This window comes from Thunnus maccoyii, chromosome 5 (genome assembly GCF_910596095.1).
Source record: "Thunnus maccoyii chromosome 5, fThuMac1.1, whole genome shotgun sequence".
NCBI classification, from domain to species: domain Eukaryota; kingdom Metazoa; phylum Chordata; class Actinopteri; order Scombriformes; family Scombridae; genus Thunnus; species Thunnus maccoyii.
The window spans coordinates 14,751,491-14,769,603 of NC_056537.1; the positions used below are offsets into that span (position 1 = coordinate 14,751,491).

An 18,113-nucleotide genomic window follows, 5' to 3' on the forward strand; every position below is an offset into this window, starting at 1 on the left:
CAGGTTCGGGTTAAACCTAACCTTAACCTTAGTAGACGGACCTGAGCCAGATGTCACTCCTCCTTTATCAACCCCTGACTCCCTCTGCTGTATACTGGGAGTTAAAGGCAAAAAAAGTATTTTGTTTGTTTGTGTATGTGTGGGTGAGTGTGTGTTAGTATATAAATGTGTGTGTGTGTGTGTGTGTTCTTTTGAAAATCTAGCCTTTTCCAAAGCAGCCTGGTTTGCTCCTCCTACCTCATTGGGACTCTTATTTTCTAAGTTTAGCAGTCTTATGTTCTCTCAGTCATGCTACTTTTGGAAAAGAACACACAGGAAATGGCCCAGTGACTCACAATACTTGTACATACCAACATTTGAAGGTTTTCAAAATGTCAACCAGCCAAGTATTAATATGATAAATAGTTAGAAAGGGTACTCAGTCTTTATGAAGCATTTAACACCGACAACACACAACTAACATAATAATAATAATAATGAGTTAAAATTGATTGCACTGCGTTGCTGGAAGCTGAATGGTATTCCAACTGAGGTGCATCATTCATCCCATAGACTGCCACTGTAAATGTATGATTTCCAACAATTCATATAAAAATTAATTGAATATGTTAGACAACAGAAAAACTCACATCTGCTGAATGAGCTGCAGTTTGACATTTGAATGGTTTTTCTACCACAAAGTATGCAGCAGATGAAAAGTTTAAAAAAAAAACATGTGGACTGAGAAGAAGTGGTCAGAATAATAAAAAGCGAGAAGCACAACATACGCATGAGTTATTATAGGCAGCGTATGCGTGTTATTTTCCATCATCCGGTATAAGTGACGCGCATATGGTTGGGTCGTCTAAATGGTAACCCTAAATGCTACACTCTCGCGAGATTTGCAGAGAAGCAGTAACTTTAACACACACTACCTTTCAAGTGATCATTTTAATCCAAACCATGATATTCGCTTATCCCTAAACAAGTTGTTTTTGTGTCTAAACCAAACCAGACCTTAACCACAGCGTTGTCACACCAACAAACAGCGAGAAAAGAATATTTTGAAACGTCTCGCGAGAGTTTCGCAAATATAGGGTTACCTCCAGACACGACACACCGGCATGTGGCGGCAATGTTGACACCACCACATCCTCCTCCTCCTCTTCCTCCTCTTGCGGTTGAGTTGACTTGAGCTCGTTGGCCGCTGGGAGGCACACAAGACGCACGAGAGCAAAACGTGTCACTGTTAACTGACTGACAACTGTTGAAGCAGCAGTTTGAGTTGAGTCCTCCTCCCAGCTGAGCGCACCGAGACCTGGGAGAGGAGCTCGGAAAAAGTTCATGTTCTCCTCTCTGCGAGTCAATAAAATGTTTCAGCCTCCTCTCTACGGGCAGAGAAAGTTTGTGGGAACTCACTGAGCGAGTTGAAAGACATGGCAGCCTGTGAACTTTACGCCAAGGTAAGTTGGACATACTGGGTTAAATTAACTGGTAGAAGCTCATTCAACGGTTTTTCTCTTGACGTTAGTTTACGTCGCGGTAATTGTATCTGTCATTAATGTGTGATTTACTAGTACCACTCACTTACAGGTGTTTTCTTAAGAGCTTTTATAGGTATATAAATTCTTATTTCGATTATTTTTGATCTCTCTGCCATTTAAAATACTCTGTATCCATCCACATTACACGCATGACTGCTGTCTGCTGACTTCAAGTTAGCTACCCTGCCATTTTCCCAAGGTGGAAACATGTCACTGCTGTTCTGCTGTAGTTTTCTTAAAAGTCTGTGTCACTGTAAAGTGCGGTTGGGTGACTCTGACCCGGTTTCCTTTATGTCCATCAGCATGCCCGTGTATGGCTCCCAGATGCAGCAGAAGTGTGGAAGTCAGCAGAGCTTATCAAAGATTACACTCCTGGCGACCAGACGCTTGCTCTGCAGCTGGAGGATGGCACGGTGAGACAGGCAAAATACCCACATAGCCACACACAGTGTTAGTGAGATAAGAGGCACCGGAGTGGAAATGGATGTGTGTGTGTGTGTGTGTGTGTGTGTGTGTGATGCTCTGTCAGAGGGCCATACACACATTTCTGTGCGAGAACACTGGCAATGGAGTGCTCATAAATCTCTGTGGGATTATTCAAGGCAGCTGTGATGTTGGGTAAACGCACAAATATTCCCAAAAGAGACAAAATACCTTTTTGCTTGATTGACAACTCTGAAAAAGTAAACACAAGAAGTCTTGAGTGATGTTAAATGTTTCAAAATACATGGATTGACGGATGAACAGCGTGGTCAAAACATTTTTCAGTCAGTGTTGTTGCTACCTGCAGCTGTGATGTCGAGTTTGGGCATGCACTTCAGGTATGGAACTAAGGCCCAGGTATTATCATGAGTGAACACGAACAAACCAAGCACAATGGTTTCTAGGTAGCTTTGAAATGAACTACAAACTAGTTGTCCTTCTTTACAGTTTTTCTGAAAATGAAATCAACTACTGTATGTACTCAAAGCTAACTTATTGTGTTTTTGTAGGAGGTGAAATACAAAATCGACCCCAAAACAAACAATCTTCCACCACTAAGAAACCCAAACATCTTGGTGGGGGAAAATGACCTCACAGCTCTCAGCTACCTCCATGAGCCAGCTGTCCTCCACAACATCAAAGTGCGCTTCATTGACTCCAAGACGATTTACACGTACTGTGGTAATGAGCTTCATCTCCTTTTGACTCACACTATCACTCGTCACTGTAGACTTTGGAGCCCCGTTCACTGTACGCTCTGACATAATCTACATTATGCTGATTATTGTGGCACGGGCTGCTCTTAAAGGAACACGCACTAAAATGTATTACATACACATGTTTTCATACAAACTCATTGAGATTGTTTCTCCTTGTGGTATTCAGGCATCGTCCTGGTCGCCATCAATCCATATGAGAGTCTGCCTATCTATGAAGCTGACATCATCAATGCTTACAGTGGGCAGAACATGGGAGACATGGACCCCCATATATTCGCAGTAGCAGAGGAGGCATACAAACAGATGGCCAGGTTTTTACACCTCTAAATACACTCCATTTTACTTTTTAAAGCAAGTGAAGGGTTCACTTACTTTTATGCTAGTACTCTAAATCTGTTTTAGCTGTCGTTTGATCTCTATATCATCACATCTTTTCACGCAGAGATGAAAGAAACCAGTCCATAATAGTGAGTGGGGAGTCTGGAGCTGGTAAAACCGTCTCTGCTAAGTATGCTATGCGCTACTTTGCCACGGTCAGCTGCTCCTCTGGTGAGGCCAATGTTGAAGAGAGAGTCCTGGCCTCCAGTCCCATCATGGAGGTAACGTATAACACTGCAGGAAGATAAAACTAAGTGATAAAAATGACAAAGGTTACTGAGAGCCTTTTGTGTGTTTCATCTAGGCCCTTGGAAATGCCAAGACAACGAGGAATGACAACAGCAGTCGCTTTGGGAAGTACATCGAGATTGGGTTTGATAAGAAGCATTGCATAATTGGGGCTAATATGAGGACTTATCTACTAGAAAAGTCTAGAGTTGTGTTTCAGGTAAATTTCATCTGTATGAACTGAACTTGCACTTCTTTGGCTGATTATCTTCAGTGTCCGAATGTGGCCCTTCTTATCTTTCTATCTTCTTGTATGTCTCCTGGCAGTTAATTGATTTGAAACTCTCATGGACATGCAACATGTGTATATCTTAGCAACCTAACAACAAACAACATAAAATTCACACAGTTTAGCCTGCCTGGCCTTTGACTCAGAAAGTTGGCAACATATTGGGTTTTATTAAACAACGATCAACAGTTTTCAAGACAAAAATTGATAATTTCAGTTTAAGCCTGTGTTTGGCAATGTTTTTGCACTTTAAGCATGTATATACAGTCGAAAGAACTTTGCAGTACTTGTGACATTTACCTTGTTTCAATTTTACATCTGTCTAAACTACTTTTAGGCTCACGGAGAAAGGAACTATCATATATTCTACCAGCTGTGTGCCTCTTCACATTTACCAGAGTTCAAAGCCTTCAAATTGGGTATGTGAGTTTCAAAAAAATCCCTTTAAGTATTAATGTGATGTGGATACATTTTTATTTGTTTAAAGAGCTTTTATAATTATACTGATGTTCGGTTATGTTTGTTTTGAAAAGTTTGAAGTAGTAGTACCAGATTTAACAAGTGGTCTATATTAGTACTTATTAATGTTTTATATGATTTTAATGATTGAAGGTTGCGCGGATGACTTCCACTGTACTAACCAGGGTCACAGCCCTGTCATAGATAGAGTGGATGATGCCAAAGAGATGCACAATACCAGGAAGGCTTTCTCACTGTTAGGTGAGTGTTAGTAATTGCATTGACTGGGTTTTCATGTTGAGTAGGCAGTACTGTACATATAAATTCATGTTTCTGAGTGAGTTATTGTACTTTTATTATATCATTGTTTTGTTTTCATTGTAGGAATCAGTGAAAGTGATCAAATGGCAATTTACCAAATTCTGGCGGCTATTCTCCATCTTAGCAACGTGGAGGTGAAAGATCAGTCAGCAGACAAAAGCAGCGTTTCGGTAAACACTGATTAACCTTGGACAAAACAATGGAGCTTTATATTTTTAAGTATTTTGTCTTGTGTATGTGTTAATTTCTGAATTTTGTATCGAGGATGTGTGGCTCTTATCATGTAGCCTACCTGGATCATTATTGTTGATGTATTTTCAGCCAGACAATGTCCACTTGATGGTGTTTTGTGAGTTGATGGGGGTCCCTGGTGAAGAAATGGCTCACTGGTTATGTCACCTGAAGCTCAAGACAACCACAGAAACCTATGTCAAGTCCATCTCCAAAATGAATGCAGTCAATGGTCGAGATGCCTTAGCCAAACACATCTATGCCAGACTCTTCAGCTGGATTGTTGGCAGTATTAACAATGCGTTAAAATCTGCTGTGAAACAACACTCATTCATTGGTGTGCTTGACATTTATGGGTATGTTTTTATCTCCGGGTTTGTGGATTTTCAATTTATGATTCAGATTGTGAGATAAGTCATTTTAATTTAAACATGTTTTTTTCCAGGTTTGAAACATTTGACGTCAACAGCTTTGAACAGTTTTGCATCAATTATGCCAACGAGAAGCTTCAACAACAGTTCAACCTGGTATGTGGATTTCCTTGCTCAACATCTTCATTTTCTTGTCAAAAGATACACATAAATCATTTTCAGCCATTACTCCCTCCATTCCTCCAGCATGTCTTCAAACTGGAGCAAGAGGAGTACATGAAAGAGCAGATACCGTGGACACTGATCGACTTCTATGATAACCAGCCGTGCATCAATCTGATTGAGGCCAAGTTGGGTGTCTTGGACCTTTTGGATGAGGAGTGCAAAGTAAAATACTGTTATTTTTTACTAGAAGTCGGTTCAGCTACTCTCCATTGGAGGAATCTCCACTGTGCTATGTTTGGAAGTTATGAGTAAAGCCATTACTAACTGATGTGTCAGCTCTTTTTCTTTCCGTAGATGCCTAAAGGCTCTGATGACACATGGGCTCAGAAAATGTACAACACCCTCTTGAAGCAGAATGCTCACTTTGATAAACCCAGGTTATCAAACAAAGCCTTCATCATCCACCACTTTGCAGACAAGGTAAGACATACAGTTGTATGTCTCATGCTGAGGTGGTGTCAGTGGTTAGCATTGCCTCACAGTGAGAAGGGTTCACCACAGAAAGGGGATAGGTTAGGTTAGGAGAATTGGACACTCTGAAAGGTTCCCTGTGGAGTTTTCTTGCAAGCAAACAAAAGTCATGTTTATATTGAGTGTTGCTCACCAAAATGCACTGTGTGTATCCTTTAGGTCTAACAAACGTCTTGAATGCATTTCCTTCCTCATAAAACAACACGTTTTTAAAAGTATTTTAAATCCTTTGTTTACATCCATGTTTACAAGCTTCCAGTCTTCTTCTTCCCTGCCTTTGTTGGTGCATTGCTGTGTTTCTTGGCGAATTACAGCCACCTGTAGATCATTGGAATAAAGTGAAACCATTGGACTGTGTTTCTCACCACCTGCTTGCACGAATGTGTGAATATACTCTTTGTGCGCATGTGCAACCTCATGCAAATTCATTAGAGAGACAAAACCGGGACACACACATTATAAAATCTGCTCCATATCGCTACTAGAGGTCAGAAAAGCCATACGGTACTTTTAAGTTGCCAGTATGTGTGAATGTGTTTACCCTGTGACAGACTAGCAACCTTTACAGGGTATAACCAGCCTCTTGCCAATGTGTGCTGGGATAGGCGTCAGCCCCCACCCCACCCTCCCACTCTTTACAGAACAAACAGTGTGGAAAATAGACGGACGGATGGATGATTCATGTTTTCTAATCCGGACTACCAAGAGAGTCAAGTGTGAAATTGTAATTACTTTGTCTGCAGAGCCAGAATCCTGTTCCTTCATCACAAATGTTTGATGATTATATTTACTAGAGCAGTACTAATCAGTTTACTTCAGACTTTGGATGATGTACATGACCTTTGCTCTTTTAGTCCAAGAATACTGTATGACCTGGTTCTTTGTGCCTAGGTGGAGTACCAGTGTGTGGGCTTCCTGGAGAAAAACAAGGACACAGTCAATGAGGAGCAGATAAATGTGCTGAAAAAGAGCAAGGTGAAATAATTTGTTTCCAGTTGTATATGATATCCTAATTTATTATCCCTCCTAATTAGTCGGTCCTAATGGATGTAAGAAATGTGTTCACTAGAATTCGATGTCAACATCTCTCCAACTAAACCCAAATGACTGTTCAGTACATTTTGTGTTGCAAGTCCTTGGGCACACACCCTGGAATTGTTCAACCATAACTATTGAAGGAAATACACCCATTTATGAATTTTAGATTGAAAACACTGCCATCTGCTGTTCAATGACAAGTTTGTTTTCTGTTGCTCTGATGTCTGAAAATTTCTCTTTTCAGTTTGATTTCCTGCTGAAGCTGTTTGAGGATGATGAGAAGGCAGCAAGTTCCACCAACAAGCAGACTAACACTGGAAGGTCTGGTCAGACACAGAGGGAAAATAAGAAGACTGTTGGACTGCAGGTGAGGGCATATAGAGGAGGTCACATGACATTTGGTGGTATGTGATAGTTTGATAGTTACTGTTTCAGTTCTAGTTATCTTAAAACCATGATTTTTTTTAATCTTGCAAGTATGAGATTTGGCTGGTAGATCTAGTTGCCACCAAAAATGTATAATTAGATCATTTCTGAGTGATTGAAGTCAAAATATGACATTAGACATTTAAACTGTGTAAACACATTTATTATAATTCCTATATTTCCAAAAGTACTCACTAAGGATTCACTCTTTGTTGTCTCTTCACTCAGTTTCGACAGTCTCTACATTTGCTGATGGACACACTTAATGCGACGACTCCTCACTACGTACGCTGCATCAAGCCAAATGACCATAAAGCATCGTTCACGTGAGGAGGATTATTTCACTTGTCTGTTTCATATGATTATCCACAACATGCACAGACGAAAGAGAAGCATACTAATTTTAGTAATGCGTGTCTTCTTTTTTATAAAGCTTGGACCCTGTGAGAGCAGTGCAGCAGCTTCGAGCATGTGGCATCCTCGAAACAATCCGGATCTCAGCAGCAGGCTTCCCATCTAGGTAGCATATCAACAGCAGCATCTGGTACAGATATAGGACCATTTGTACACACAACTGTATGTTGTTTATAATACATAGAAATATAAAAATTTATGTTATTTTATATAAATATCGCAGATGGACCTATCAGGAATTCTTTAGCCGTTACCGGGTCCTCATGAAGCAAAAGGATGTGCTTCCTGATAGAAAACAAACCTGCAGAAATCTACTGGAAAAGCTCATCAAGGTGTGTTTAATTGTAGAAGAGCTCCTGCGCAGTACGTGCAACTTTCACAGACCCACTAAAATATGTGATATATTATATACGCTTTATTGTGTTTATTGTTCGTAGGATCAGGATAAGTATCAGTTTGGCAAAAACAAGATCTTCTTCAGAGCTGGTCAGGTGGCTTACCTGGAGAAGCTGCGTTCTGACATGCTGCGGATGGCTTGTGTCCGCATCCAGAAAACAATCCGCTGCTGGCTGGCACGCAAAAAGTACCTGAGGATGAAGGAGTCTGCCATTACTATACAGAGACACGTGCGAGGTCACCAGGCACGCTGGTGAGTAGAACAACAGCAGAATAAGAATTTTATAAGAACTAGAGCTATTTCCAGCATATTTCTCACAATTTTTTTCCCTGTCAGTTATGTTAAGTTTCTGCGAAGCACCAGAGCAGCTGTTGTCATCCAGCGGAACGTGCGTATGTGGGTGACCAGGAGACGCTACCAGAAGCAGCGCTCTGCAGCAATCACAGTTCAGTGCTTCTTGAGGGCCTACATGGCTCGAAAGCAGTACTATAAGGTAATGTTATGCTTGCTGAAAATGTGAAGGCCCCTAGAGAGTCATAATTAAACACTGCACACTTCAAGGTCTCCTCAACTGGAAGGTTCTGTAGCCAAATTATTTTTTACTAACATAATTCCAGATGATTTTAGCTTCCCTGCCGAGTATTTTTGAGTTTGTCTGCTTGAGTCTTGAGGGGATTTAAAAAGATTTTTTTTCAAAACATGGTGGAACCTGACAGTTGAATATAACATTAGGCAAACCTGGATATAATAGCTGGCACAAAGAAAACAAGAATTAGTGCCTGTTGAACATAATGTGTAAAAGTTTCCAGCTCTAAGGAAGTCCAGATGTGCCAGTTTCCTGCAATAACATTGTTGAGTTAGTGAAGCCTTGTACACCAGATTGTTTTCTAGACCTTGATCAGTGTATTAATCATTGAGTCATATAAGTAGAGACTGACAACATTTGTACAGAATTAGTTGATTTTACACTTGAATTAAATGAATTAAATGTTTGTAATTTATACAGTACAGACAATTTCAATTGAAATTGCATTGCTAGGCAACAGCTTGGGTCCTGTTTACTTCCTGTAAGATGATGTCATTCACATACACTCCAACAAGAAATCAACTGGAACATATTTTAATATTTTAACATGAACCTGTGAAACAGGTTTGTAAGACAGAGGCACACAGTGTTAATGCAATTTATTGTATAAAAATGCATTAACACTTCTTATGTATAAATAATCTTATTGAAGAAAGAATCCAGTATTTTATACATGATGCCCCAGGATTTTCAGCTCACCTCTTCTTAACACTATGTGTAACACTTAACACAATATATATCTGTTTTTGTTTTCATAGTTCATGTATGAGCAAAAGGCTGTGATCATCCAGAAGTGGGTAAAAGGCTGGCTAGCGAGGCAGCATTATAAACGAGCCCTGGCAGACATAGTCCTGCTGCAGAGCTGTGTACGTCGCATGATGGCTAAGAAGGAATTAAAGAAGCTGAAAATGGAGGCACGCTCTGTGGAGCACTTTAAGAAACTCAACATTGGCATGGAGAACAAGATTTTGCAGTTGCAACACAAGATAAACGAGCAGGTGAGTATTGTGTGAGTCAGTATGCATATCCGGTGCTATCTGTATGAGATACTTGTTTAATCTGTAATCTACGATAACAAAAAATGATGCTGACAATAATTTGGGTCATTGGGAGTTTTTGTATCACATGCACAGACAGCATGTGTGTGTGTTTCCCCCTGCAGCATAAAGAAAACAGAGAGCTCAGTGAGAAGCTAAATGTTGTGGGGAAGACCCAGGCTGTGGAGAGGGAGAGACACAGCAGAGATATTGAAAACCTACGTAGATCAGAGCAGGAGGCCAAAGTCAAGGCAGAGACGGTCCCCTCGTTGCTGGAGCAGCTCTCCTTCCTTCAAAAGGAGCTGGAAAACACCCGCAGAGAGAAAGAAACCGTTGAAGACCAGGCAAAGGTCTACGTAGAGGAGACACAACAGGTTGGCCTACTCCACTTCATCTAAATTTAACCAACTTTACTGGCTGACAAGATCACCAGTATTTTCCACACAGTGCTTTTTTCCTTAATTACGAGGTATAGTAGTGGGTGGGAGAATGATGTAGCGCTATATGAGTACCTTCAATGACATTTAGTTAAATTTATGTTGCACTCACACCAACAAACTGTTATTTCCCACAGTAGGCTGTACAGCAGAGCATCATTTGTTTTCTCAAGTCTTAGTCAGCCCATCATTATGTGCTCAAACTTTCATACATTTGTTGTTTTATTGTTTTTTTGTAATGCCAGACATTTGTGTGAGGTCTACATTTACTTCTACTACTTGCTGTGTGATGCCACCATGTTCTGCTTCTTTAGACTACATGTTCATTTGTTTTATGATGGAGAAAAATAAGTTTGCTTGCCCAAAGCGTTCAGGAAAAAGTGGAGCAGTCCTACATTTAGGTTTTATGTCCTCACAAATCAACAATGGTGGTCTATGTTGGAAAAAAATACCAACATTTGTGGAACGTTTTTACCATGTGGGAATTGTATGAACTCAGTAGTGTGGTAGTAGTGTTTTTGTTAGTTTCTAAAGCCTGACTTGCTATCATGAATAGCAATAACGCTTAGATTTTTCCTTGTCTCACAATCAGGTGGTAGCGGAGCTAAATATGAAAAACAGCTCATTGAACAACGAGAAAGATGAACTTAACAAGCTAATCGTGGAACAAGCCCAACAGTTAAAAGGTACTGAGTAGTTCACCTCAAACCTCCACAGTCCTTTAGTAATGGATACATTTGAATTAAATGAAACATAATTGTTGTTTTCAGAGACTAAAACCAACATGGAAAACACCAAACAGATGGAGAAAGACTTAACTGAAGAACGCTCACGCTACCAAAGTCTGCTGAGTGAACACCTGCATCTGGAGGAGCGACACAGAGACCTGAAGGAGGAGATGAATGTCAGCATTGTGAGGAACACATCATTTGGCGTCACAGTGTTGAAATTGCAGCATTACTTGTCATGTGATAGCTCTTGATGATGGATTTAAACGGCATGGGAGTTTCAAGATACTGTCACAAACAAGAATCACTTCAACAGAGTAGTTCAGTAGTTGTACAGGACTTTTTACATGTATACATCTTAAAGAGTATGACGTCTCACATCCTGTGTACAAATTATGTGTAACATGACAATATTTATGTCTTTGATGGAACACATTTAGGCCTGGCTACTTATCCATCTGTAACATGTTTTTTTCCCCCCACAGAGCCCAAGCAAACCTAGTCACAAGAGGACAGACTCCAGCTACAGCAGTAACTCATCTGAGTTTAGTCAGAGCTTAGGCTCTACCGATGGAGAGGACAACTCTCAAACAGAGGTAATGTACTAAATAAGACAATATCATGGTGCTACTGCATAATCAGAATTGTCTTGACGTGATACTCCATCCAAAATCTATGTGTGGGCTTGAAGGTGGCTGTAAAACATCTGTATTTTCATTATTGGGGAAGAACTGCAGCTGTATGGCGTCAACACAGTGAGTTAGAAGAAATTGCAAAGGTGACACATTTTCACGGTGGAAAAATAACACCATAATCCAGTTCTCCACTATCCATCTGTATGATGATTTTGTTTCTATCACTCATAGTTTTGTTAAAATATGACCAAAGACACTGCCTTCATGTTCAGAGCACTGAAGCTTGTCTCTGATCAGATCAGGTTAATATTGTCCACAAAAATTAGCTGCTTGACTGAGGGGACAGTTACGATGTTGACATGCTCCCTGTGATTACTGCGGATAGAGACATTGGATTTCCCCTGAATTCACATTATTTGACATTTGTGCTGCAGTTGAGAGGGGTTTATGGTTTACTACAGTAAACTTTTTATTAGTGCCACAAAAAAGGGAAAGAAAGTAGAGATACGTCTTGGTGTGTGTTGATATTTGTCTTGTAGCGCTTGTAGGGAATGTTTTTGAGCAGCTGTGGGAAGATTTAACTGGGCTTGTCTATGTTATAATCCTATTAGTGCAGCATTCTAGTTAGGTTGTGAGGAAAATCATCAGCCAATGATTGCTGTGTTTTGTTAGGATGAGACCCAGCCCACAGTGGACCTGCCAGTCCTTCTGAAGTTTCAGAGAAGAGTGAAGGAACTGGAGCAGGAAAAACAGTCACTATGGCAGCAGCTGGATAACAGAGAAGAAGCCCAACAAGAAAAAGCAAAAGTATGCACTGAAACACTGAACAATTGCAATCTTATAAGTTATAATTTGGTTGTTATTTGTGGTTGAAATTTACATTATGTGTATATTTGTCAAAAAAGGAGGCGGAGAAGCAGAGAACTGTAGGCAGAGCAGAACTGGACTTGGAAACACTTAAGGTATGACTTAGTCAGGTACATAAAATGGGATTTTTAAGTAAAAAAATATTTTTTGCTTAACAGCAAGATCTGTTCCAAAATCCCCAAAAGAAAGAGACCCATTATTATAACTTATAATCAATAACTTCTTGTTGTGTTTAAATTCTGAATTAAGAATAGAAACAAAATTTAATTTGTAGACGTTGTGTTTTTTTATTAAATTATTTAATTTAGCGGCAAGAGCTGGAGTCAGAGAACAAAAAGTTGAAGCAGGATCTAAATGAGCTGCGGAAGTCTCTGACCAATGAGAATAGTGCTTCGATGCCCCCTGCCCCTGGCTCGCTGCCCTACAACATACTGGTGGATCAACTCAGCTCTTCCAATGAGGAGCTGGACATGCGGAAAGAGGAAGTGCTGCTTCTTAGATCGCATATGGTCCGTCAAGAGGCTCTTAAACATAAGGTGACACAGTTAATTACATTTGTTATTTTATTTTAGGATTATTTAAATATTCTCTATTTTTTATTTGATGCTACGGACATCGTAACTAAAAATAATGTGTCCCTTTTGAACTGACGCCTCTAGGACTCTGCACTTGGAGAAGGTGTAAAAATAGATCTGAGTGAAATCCCCTCATTTCAAGATGTCAACAGGTAAAACCACTTGGCTCCCACTCTGGCTTAAATCCATCAGGAGGTACAGTTAAGTGTTATTTACATTGTCTGATGCTGTCGCTTAGGTCCACTGCCATCCACACACTGAATGAAGATGGAGAGCTGTGGCTGGCTTATGAAGGCTTGAAGGAGACCAACAGGTAATAAAGTAATATTATGTCGCTGGTTAGTGAATTCAAGCAAGTTCATGCCATATGGAATTGAATGCTGTCCCTCCGTCCTCCAGGCTTCTGGAGTGCCAGATGCAGGAGCAGGAATGTCTTCACAACGAGAAGAATAAGAAGCTGCTGCAGGAGGTGAACAAGCTGAAAGAGGAAAAGGAGCAGCAGCAGAAGCTGTTGGCTCAGAGCCTCAACCTGCCTGAAGGTGCTCGCATTGAGGCGATCCTGAAGCATGAGATCACTCGGCTCACCAATGAGAACCTGGTGGGTCTGCTCACTGGCTTTCCACATCTGTCACTCTGCGTCTTATCAGTTACTTTGACTGTGTGATTAGTTTCACAGTCCCTTAAAATAAACAGTTAAATGACTGTCCAGTATTGGATCTGAACTTTTGAAAGGGCATCTTATAATTTTCTATTTCAAATAAGAATAAATGTGTTTTTCCTTGAGGAGACATTGTGGTATTGCATCCACAAATAATATAATACAAGCATGTTTACATTAATATTAAAAAACACAAAAGAGTAAGGAAAGTGCTTTTAGGATTGAAGACTTACTAAGAGTTTCTACTGGACAAAATATTTCTCATCATCTAGGCTCATTACATAGTGTGATGATTTAAAAAATGAACACTTTGCCGTATATGAAAGTTTTGTTTGCCCTCACACTAATATGTCTGCATAATTTTAGGAACTCTTGGAGCAGCAGGAAAAACAAGACAAAACCATACGCAAGTTGAAAAAACAACTGAAGGTGTACATGAAAAAAGTGGAAGATTTTGAAGGTAATCACATGGCCTTGACAGTGTTCATACAGTGTTTCTCCCAGAATGAAATATCACAACATTAATCCTGTAATTCCTTCCTTGCTGTTTTTAGCGAGCGCTCAGCAAAAGAATAACTCCTCCATGATGAACACTCCTGTGAGAGCAGTAAATATCACCCGCAAGGAGAAGGAGTACCAGGGTATGTTGGAGTACAGAGAGGGAGATGAGAGCCGCCTGCTGAAGAATCTGGTCATAGGTATGTCGAACCTGTTTCACTCAAGCAAATAATTGTAATTTAATATTTTCTGAAGTGTTTTCAGAATGTATGCAAAGGTTTTTCTTCATAGATGGAGGACACAGTATTTGAGTGTTTTTCTCTGACATGTTGTAATCTTCTCAGATCTGAAGGCTCGTGGTGTAGCAGTCAGCCTCATTCCTGGGCTTCCAGCCTACATCATTTTCATGTGCCTGCGATACGCTGACCATGTAAACGATGATCAGAGAGTCAGCAGTTTGCTCAATTCCACCATCAGCAGCATCAAAGGGGTCATTAAGGTGAAGTACATTATATATGCAGTAGCTTAGATCTGTGTAAATAAAGTGATTGATGTGTTTTGAATTGATTTTTGTGATGTTTCTACAGAGGAGAGGAGATGATTTTGAAGTGGTTTCTTTCTGGCTGTCCAACACATGCCGGTTACTGAACTGTCTGAAGCAGTACAGTGGAGACGAGGTAGGCATGAGACAGTTTTGATGCCAGAGTCAACTTCACAGCTGTCCATGTCCCTTAATTAACTTTGGATGTTTGCACAACCTCTACATAGGTGTTCATCACACACAACACTGCTAAGCAGAATGAGCACTGCCTGACCAACTTTGAACTGTCAGAGTATCAGCAAGTTCTTGGTGATCTGTCCATCCAAATTTACCGCCAGCTCATCAAGTGTATGGAGGACATCCTGCAGTCCATGATAGGTGAAGAGACATAATCTAACTATACATGATTACAAACACCATGTTCTTCTGTCTGACCATAACCAGAACATGAAATGTTTTTCCCCTGTGTGTTTTACATGTGTAGTGGCAAGCATGCTGGAGCATGAAGCAATCCAGGGCGTTTTGGGCTCTAAACCAACTGGTCTGAGGAAAAGAAGCTCCAGTTCCCCAGAGGAGGCTGTTACAGTGGAAGTCCTCCTGCAGCGCCTTGGCCTCTTCCACGCCACCATGAGTCAACATGGGATGGACTCAGACCTCATTAAACAGGTGGTCAAGCAGCAGTTTTACATCATCTGCGCTGTCACACTGAACAACCTGCTGCTGAGGAAGGACATGTGCTCCTGGAGTAAAGGCCTGCAGATCAGGTACAGCAGGGAACACCCATCCACCTGTTGATATTATAGTTTATGCAATAAGAATAGAGGGAAAACATGTGGATTGGAATTTGTTGGTCTTTGTTTATGTCAAGCAAGCTTCCTCAGGTGATGTCTCAGACTCTCATTGGTTCGATTTGTTACAAAACATATAGGGATAATGTGTGTTTACAGTATTATAGCATTTAAAAGGAGTGTGTGCTATAATTAGAGGTCTGAATTTCAAACTTTTAAAAACCCTGCACCATGCTCAACTGAATAATCCACATTTTTAATTACTGACCCACCGATACTGTAGATCAGTGGAATTGAAGAGCTGTAAAGGCTGAGGTATGTTCAAGATGAACCAGTGTTTATAGCTGTTCTGAACAAAAACCCTGCCAGAATAGATAGGGCTGAGATGCTACAGTTGTTAAAATGGAGATAAAGGCGCACACTTTCAAACTTTTGAAAGTGAACGTGCTTGTCGGAGTGTCGGTTTCAGCAGGTTACAAAAACTGCCCGCCTCAATTCCAACATGGGAAAGGTGTTTTAGACTCTTTGACATTCTGACAAGCATGTTGTCTGAAGCATACTGAGGTCTTAAGATGACACGTTTTGGCCTAACGAGGGGTCTATAATAAAACAGAACACACACACCATTTGAGGCAACTTTTTGATCTGAGTTACAAAAATACAGTTATTTTCTGTGATATTAATTGATACAGAAAGACAATATTCCATGCTAAGAAAACCTTAATCTAAATGATTGAGCCAAATAAGATTACGTCATGTGTTGGTTCAGTGCTAGTTTGTTTTTAGTTTTGAATCTCAACCACTTTTATCTCCAGATTCAAAGCTTTAGGAATTTGCACAGATATACTTAAAACACTCATTGCTTCACAGACATTAGACAGATATTAGCATTGGTGAATTTTTTATTCTTAAAGGTAGCAACATTTTCATTTAACATTAATAATATTGTGATTGCACAGGACTGATGATACAGTTGACCTGCTTAGACAGTACCTGAGTTTAATCTGAATTGTTTCCTCAATGCGTCTGTTTTCAGGTACAATGTTTGGCAGTTGGAGGAGTGGCTGACAGAGAGAGAGCTGGCAGACTGCGGTGCCAAGGAGACTCTGGAGCCTCTCGTGCAGGCCGCACAGCTTCTGCAGATCAAGAAGAAGAACGAGGCGGATGCCCAAGCTATCTGCAACATGTGCACTGCCCTCACCACAGCACAGGTCCATCATCAGTGAACGTTCAGCCTCCTTAATCTGTCTACATAATATTTTTGCTCCGCTTTGATCATTGTTTGTTTTTCTTTCTCTCAGATTGTAAAAGTGTTGACCTTGTACACCCCAGTGATTGAATTTGAGGAGCGAGTGACAACCAGCTTCATTGAAACCATTAAAGTGAGTTGTTGTGTGGGCAAGAAGTGCGGTGCTCTTTAACAGTATACCCAGTTAAGCTATCAACCTTTTTACTATATCTTTTTTTTTTTTTTACATTTCAGAACCTTTTGAAAGACAGAGATGAGTCATCCACGTTGATGATGGACACCAAGAAGATCTTCTCTGTCACTCTTCCCTTCTCACCCTCCTCTGTGGCTCTGGAGACCATCCAGATCCCCGCTAGCTTTAATCTGGGCTTCCTCACCCGCATCTAGACCAACCTTTGATACTCGCACCTTGTTCTCTGACTTAACCAGAGCAAAAACACCTAGGACTGTTTTTCAAACTTTGTACCTAATGTAGTAGTTTCATGATAAGCGAATATTGTAATGCTGCAACAGGATAAGGAAATGTTGTTTACATGCATCTATGTATTAGATTTTCAGCACTGCATAGCCAAAGAGTAATAATTGTATGAGCAGTGAATATGCACAAACAGTCTTTTAAAGGTCACATCTTTCTACACTAAATGTATCACTTATACATGTGCAGATAGTTCATTCATGTATTCATGAGTATGATTCTTTTCCTGCTATCTAAATAACAAAATTGGACCTTTAGCAACACTAAATCTACAAGTGACGTTTCTGATATGTAGGATATATAAACGTATTCTGATAACTTGTTTCAGTGGGCACAGTTTTAAAAATGGATAACTATGAGTGATGTTAAAGTATTAATGTGCATCTAAACACTGATTTAACTGCTGAAGATGTGTTGTGATGAAATTTGGGAGCACTGTTTTATTTCTGTAACTATCAGGTGATGGTTATTTATGCCAGGATGAGGTGAAGGAAAAGAAAATAATCCAAGTATGTATTTAACCAGTCTTAATACTGTCGGTCATATTAAAGGCTGGCGTTTCAGTAAAGATGGTGTCAAGTGCTTATCAATTCTGCACAAAGGGTTTCACGACCTCATGAGGTTCCTAAAGAAAATGTAGAATATTTCAGTTACACTTTGTATTTGTCTTTTGAGACTCTGCTATATCCTCGGAGGCAGTTATGTAATGAGGTGTACGATTAGATTTAACAGCAGGAATCCTCAATCAAATGTAATCAAACAAGCACTCGGATTCTCATCTGTTTAGGAGTCCTTGACATTGAAAGGTGTTGAATTTATGAATCCATCTCATGGTTTGATGTAACTCTTTCCCTTCTGTTCTTACTATGAAATTATATACCAGCCTTTCTCCTCCTTCATGCTGCTATGCTGCCAGAACTTATCTTTTATCGTTCTTGTTCATTATGACTGTGTATTTGCAAATGCTTTATATATGAAAATGCCTTAAAACTCACAAATGATTAACCTCTTGGTTTAAAGTTTTTCAGCTATGTGCACAAGGAATGTGGGAGTGTGTTTCCTCATA

General features: G+C 40.1%; 1 protein-coding gene across 2 annotated transcripts; it reads left to right on the top strand.

Annotated features, from left to right (window-relative positions):
• Window positions 1–1,067: 1,067 nt before the first annotated feature.
• LOC121897193 (unconventional myosin-Va-like) lies at window positions 1,068–18,052 on the top strand. Of its 2 annotated transcripts, none has more exons than XM_042411556.1 (40): window positions 1,068–1,442; window positions 1,826–1,936; window positions 2,516–2,687; window positions 2,892–3,036; window positions 3,168–3,324; window positions 3,408–3,551; window positions 3,958–4,039; window positions 4,233–4,340; window positions 4,464–4,570; window positions 4,722–4,987; window positions 5,077–5,158; window positions 5,249–5,389; window positions 5,522–5,647; window positions 6,590–6,673; window positions 6,981–7,103; window positions 7,391–7,488; window positions 7,596–7,682; window positions 7,800–7,908; window positions 8,014–8,225; window positions 8,310–8,466; window positions 9,318–9,557; window positions 9,722–9,970; window positions 10,626–10,719; window positions 10,804–10,937; window positions 11,247–11,357; window positions 12,069–12,203; window positions 12,302–12,358; window positions 12,572–12,799; window positions 12,923–12,990; window positions 13,077–13,151; window positions 13,238–13,436; window positions 13,863–13,956; window positions 14,051–14,194; window positions 14,339–14,493; window positions 14,582–14,671; window positions 14,763–14,913; window positions 15,020–15,299; window positions 16,360–16,534; window positions 16,625–16,705; window positions 16,807–18,052. In XM_042411556.1, exons 1-40 carry the CDS (start codon window positions 1,416–1,418, stop codon window positions 16,957–16,959), a joined length of 5,451 nt encoding a protein of 1,816 aa, XP_042267490.1. In that variant the 5' UTR covers window positions 1,068–1,415; the 3' UTR covers window positions 16,960–18,052. The 2 variants fall into 2 exon arrangements, with proteins under 2 accessions (XP_042267490.1, XP_042267489.1); XM_042411555.1 differs by having other exon boundaries at window positions 1,069–1,442; window positions 10,804–10,946.
• Window positions 18,053–18,113: the final 61 nt, after the last annotated feature.

Excerpts from the sequence above, each read along its gene's own strand:
- LOC121897193 (XM_042411555.1), top strand. The coding sequence starts at position 1,416 with ATGGCAGCCTGTGAACTTTACGCCAAG. Across the intron at positions 3,552-3,957 it reads AGTCTAGAGTTGTGTTTCAG|GCTCACGGAGAAAGGAACTA; the intron begins GTAAATTTCATC and ends AACTACTTTTAG. Across the intron at positions 9,558-9,721 it reads AACACAAGATAAACGAGCAG|CATAAAGAAAACAGAGAGCT; the intron begins GTGAGTATTGTG and ends TTCCCCCTGCAG.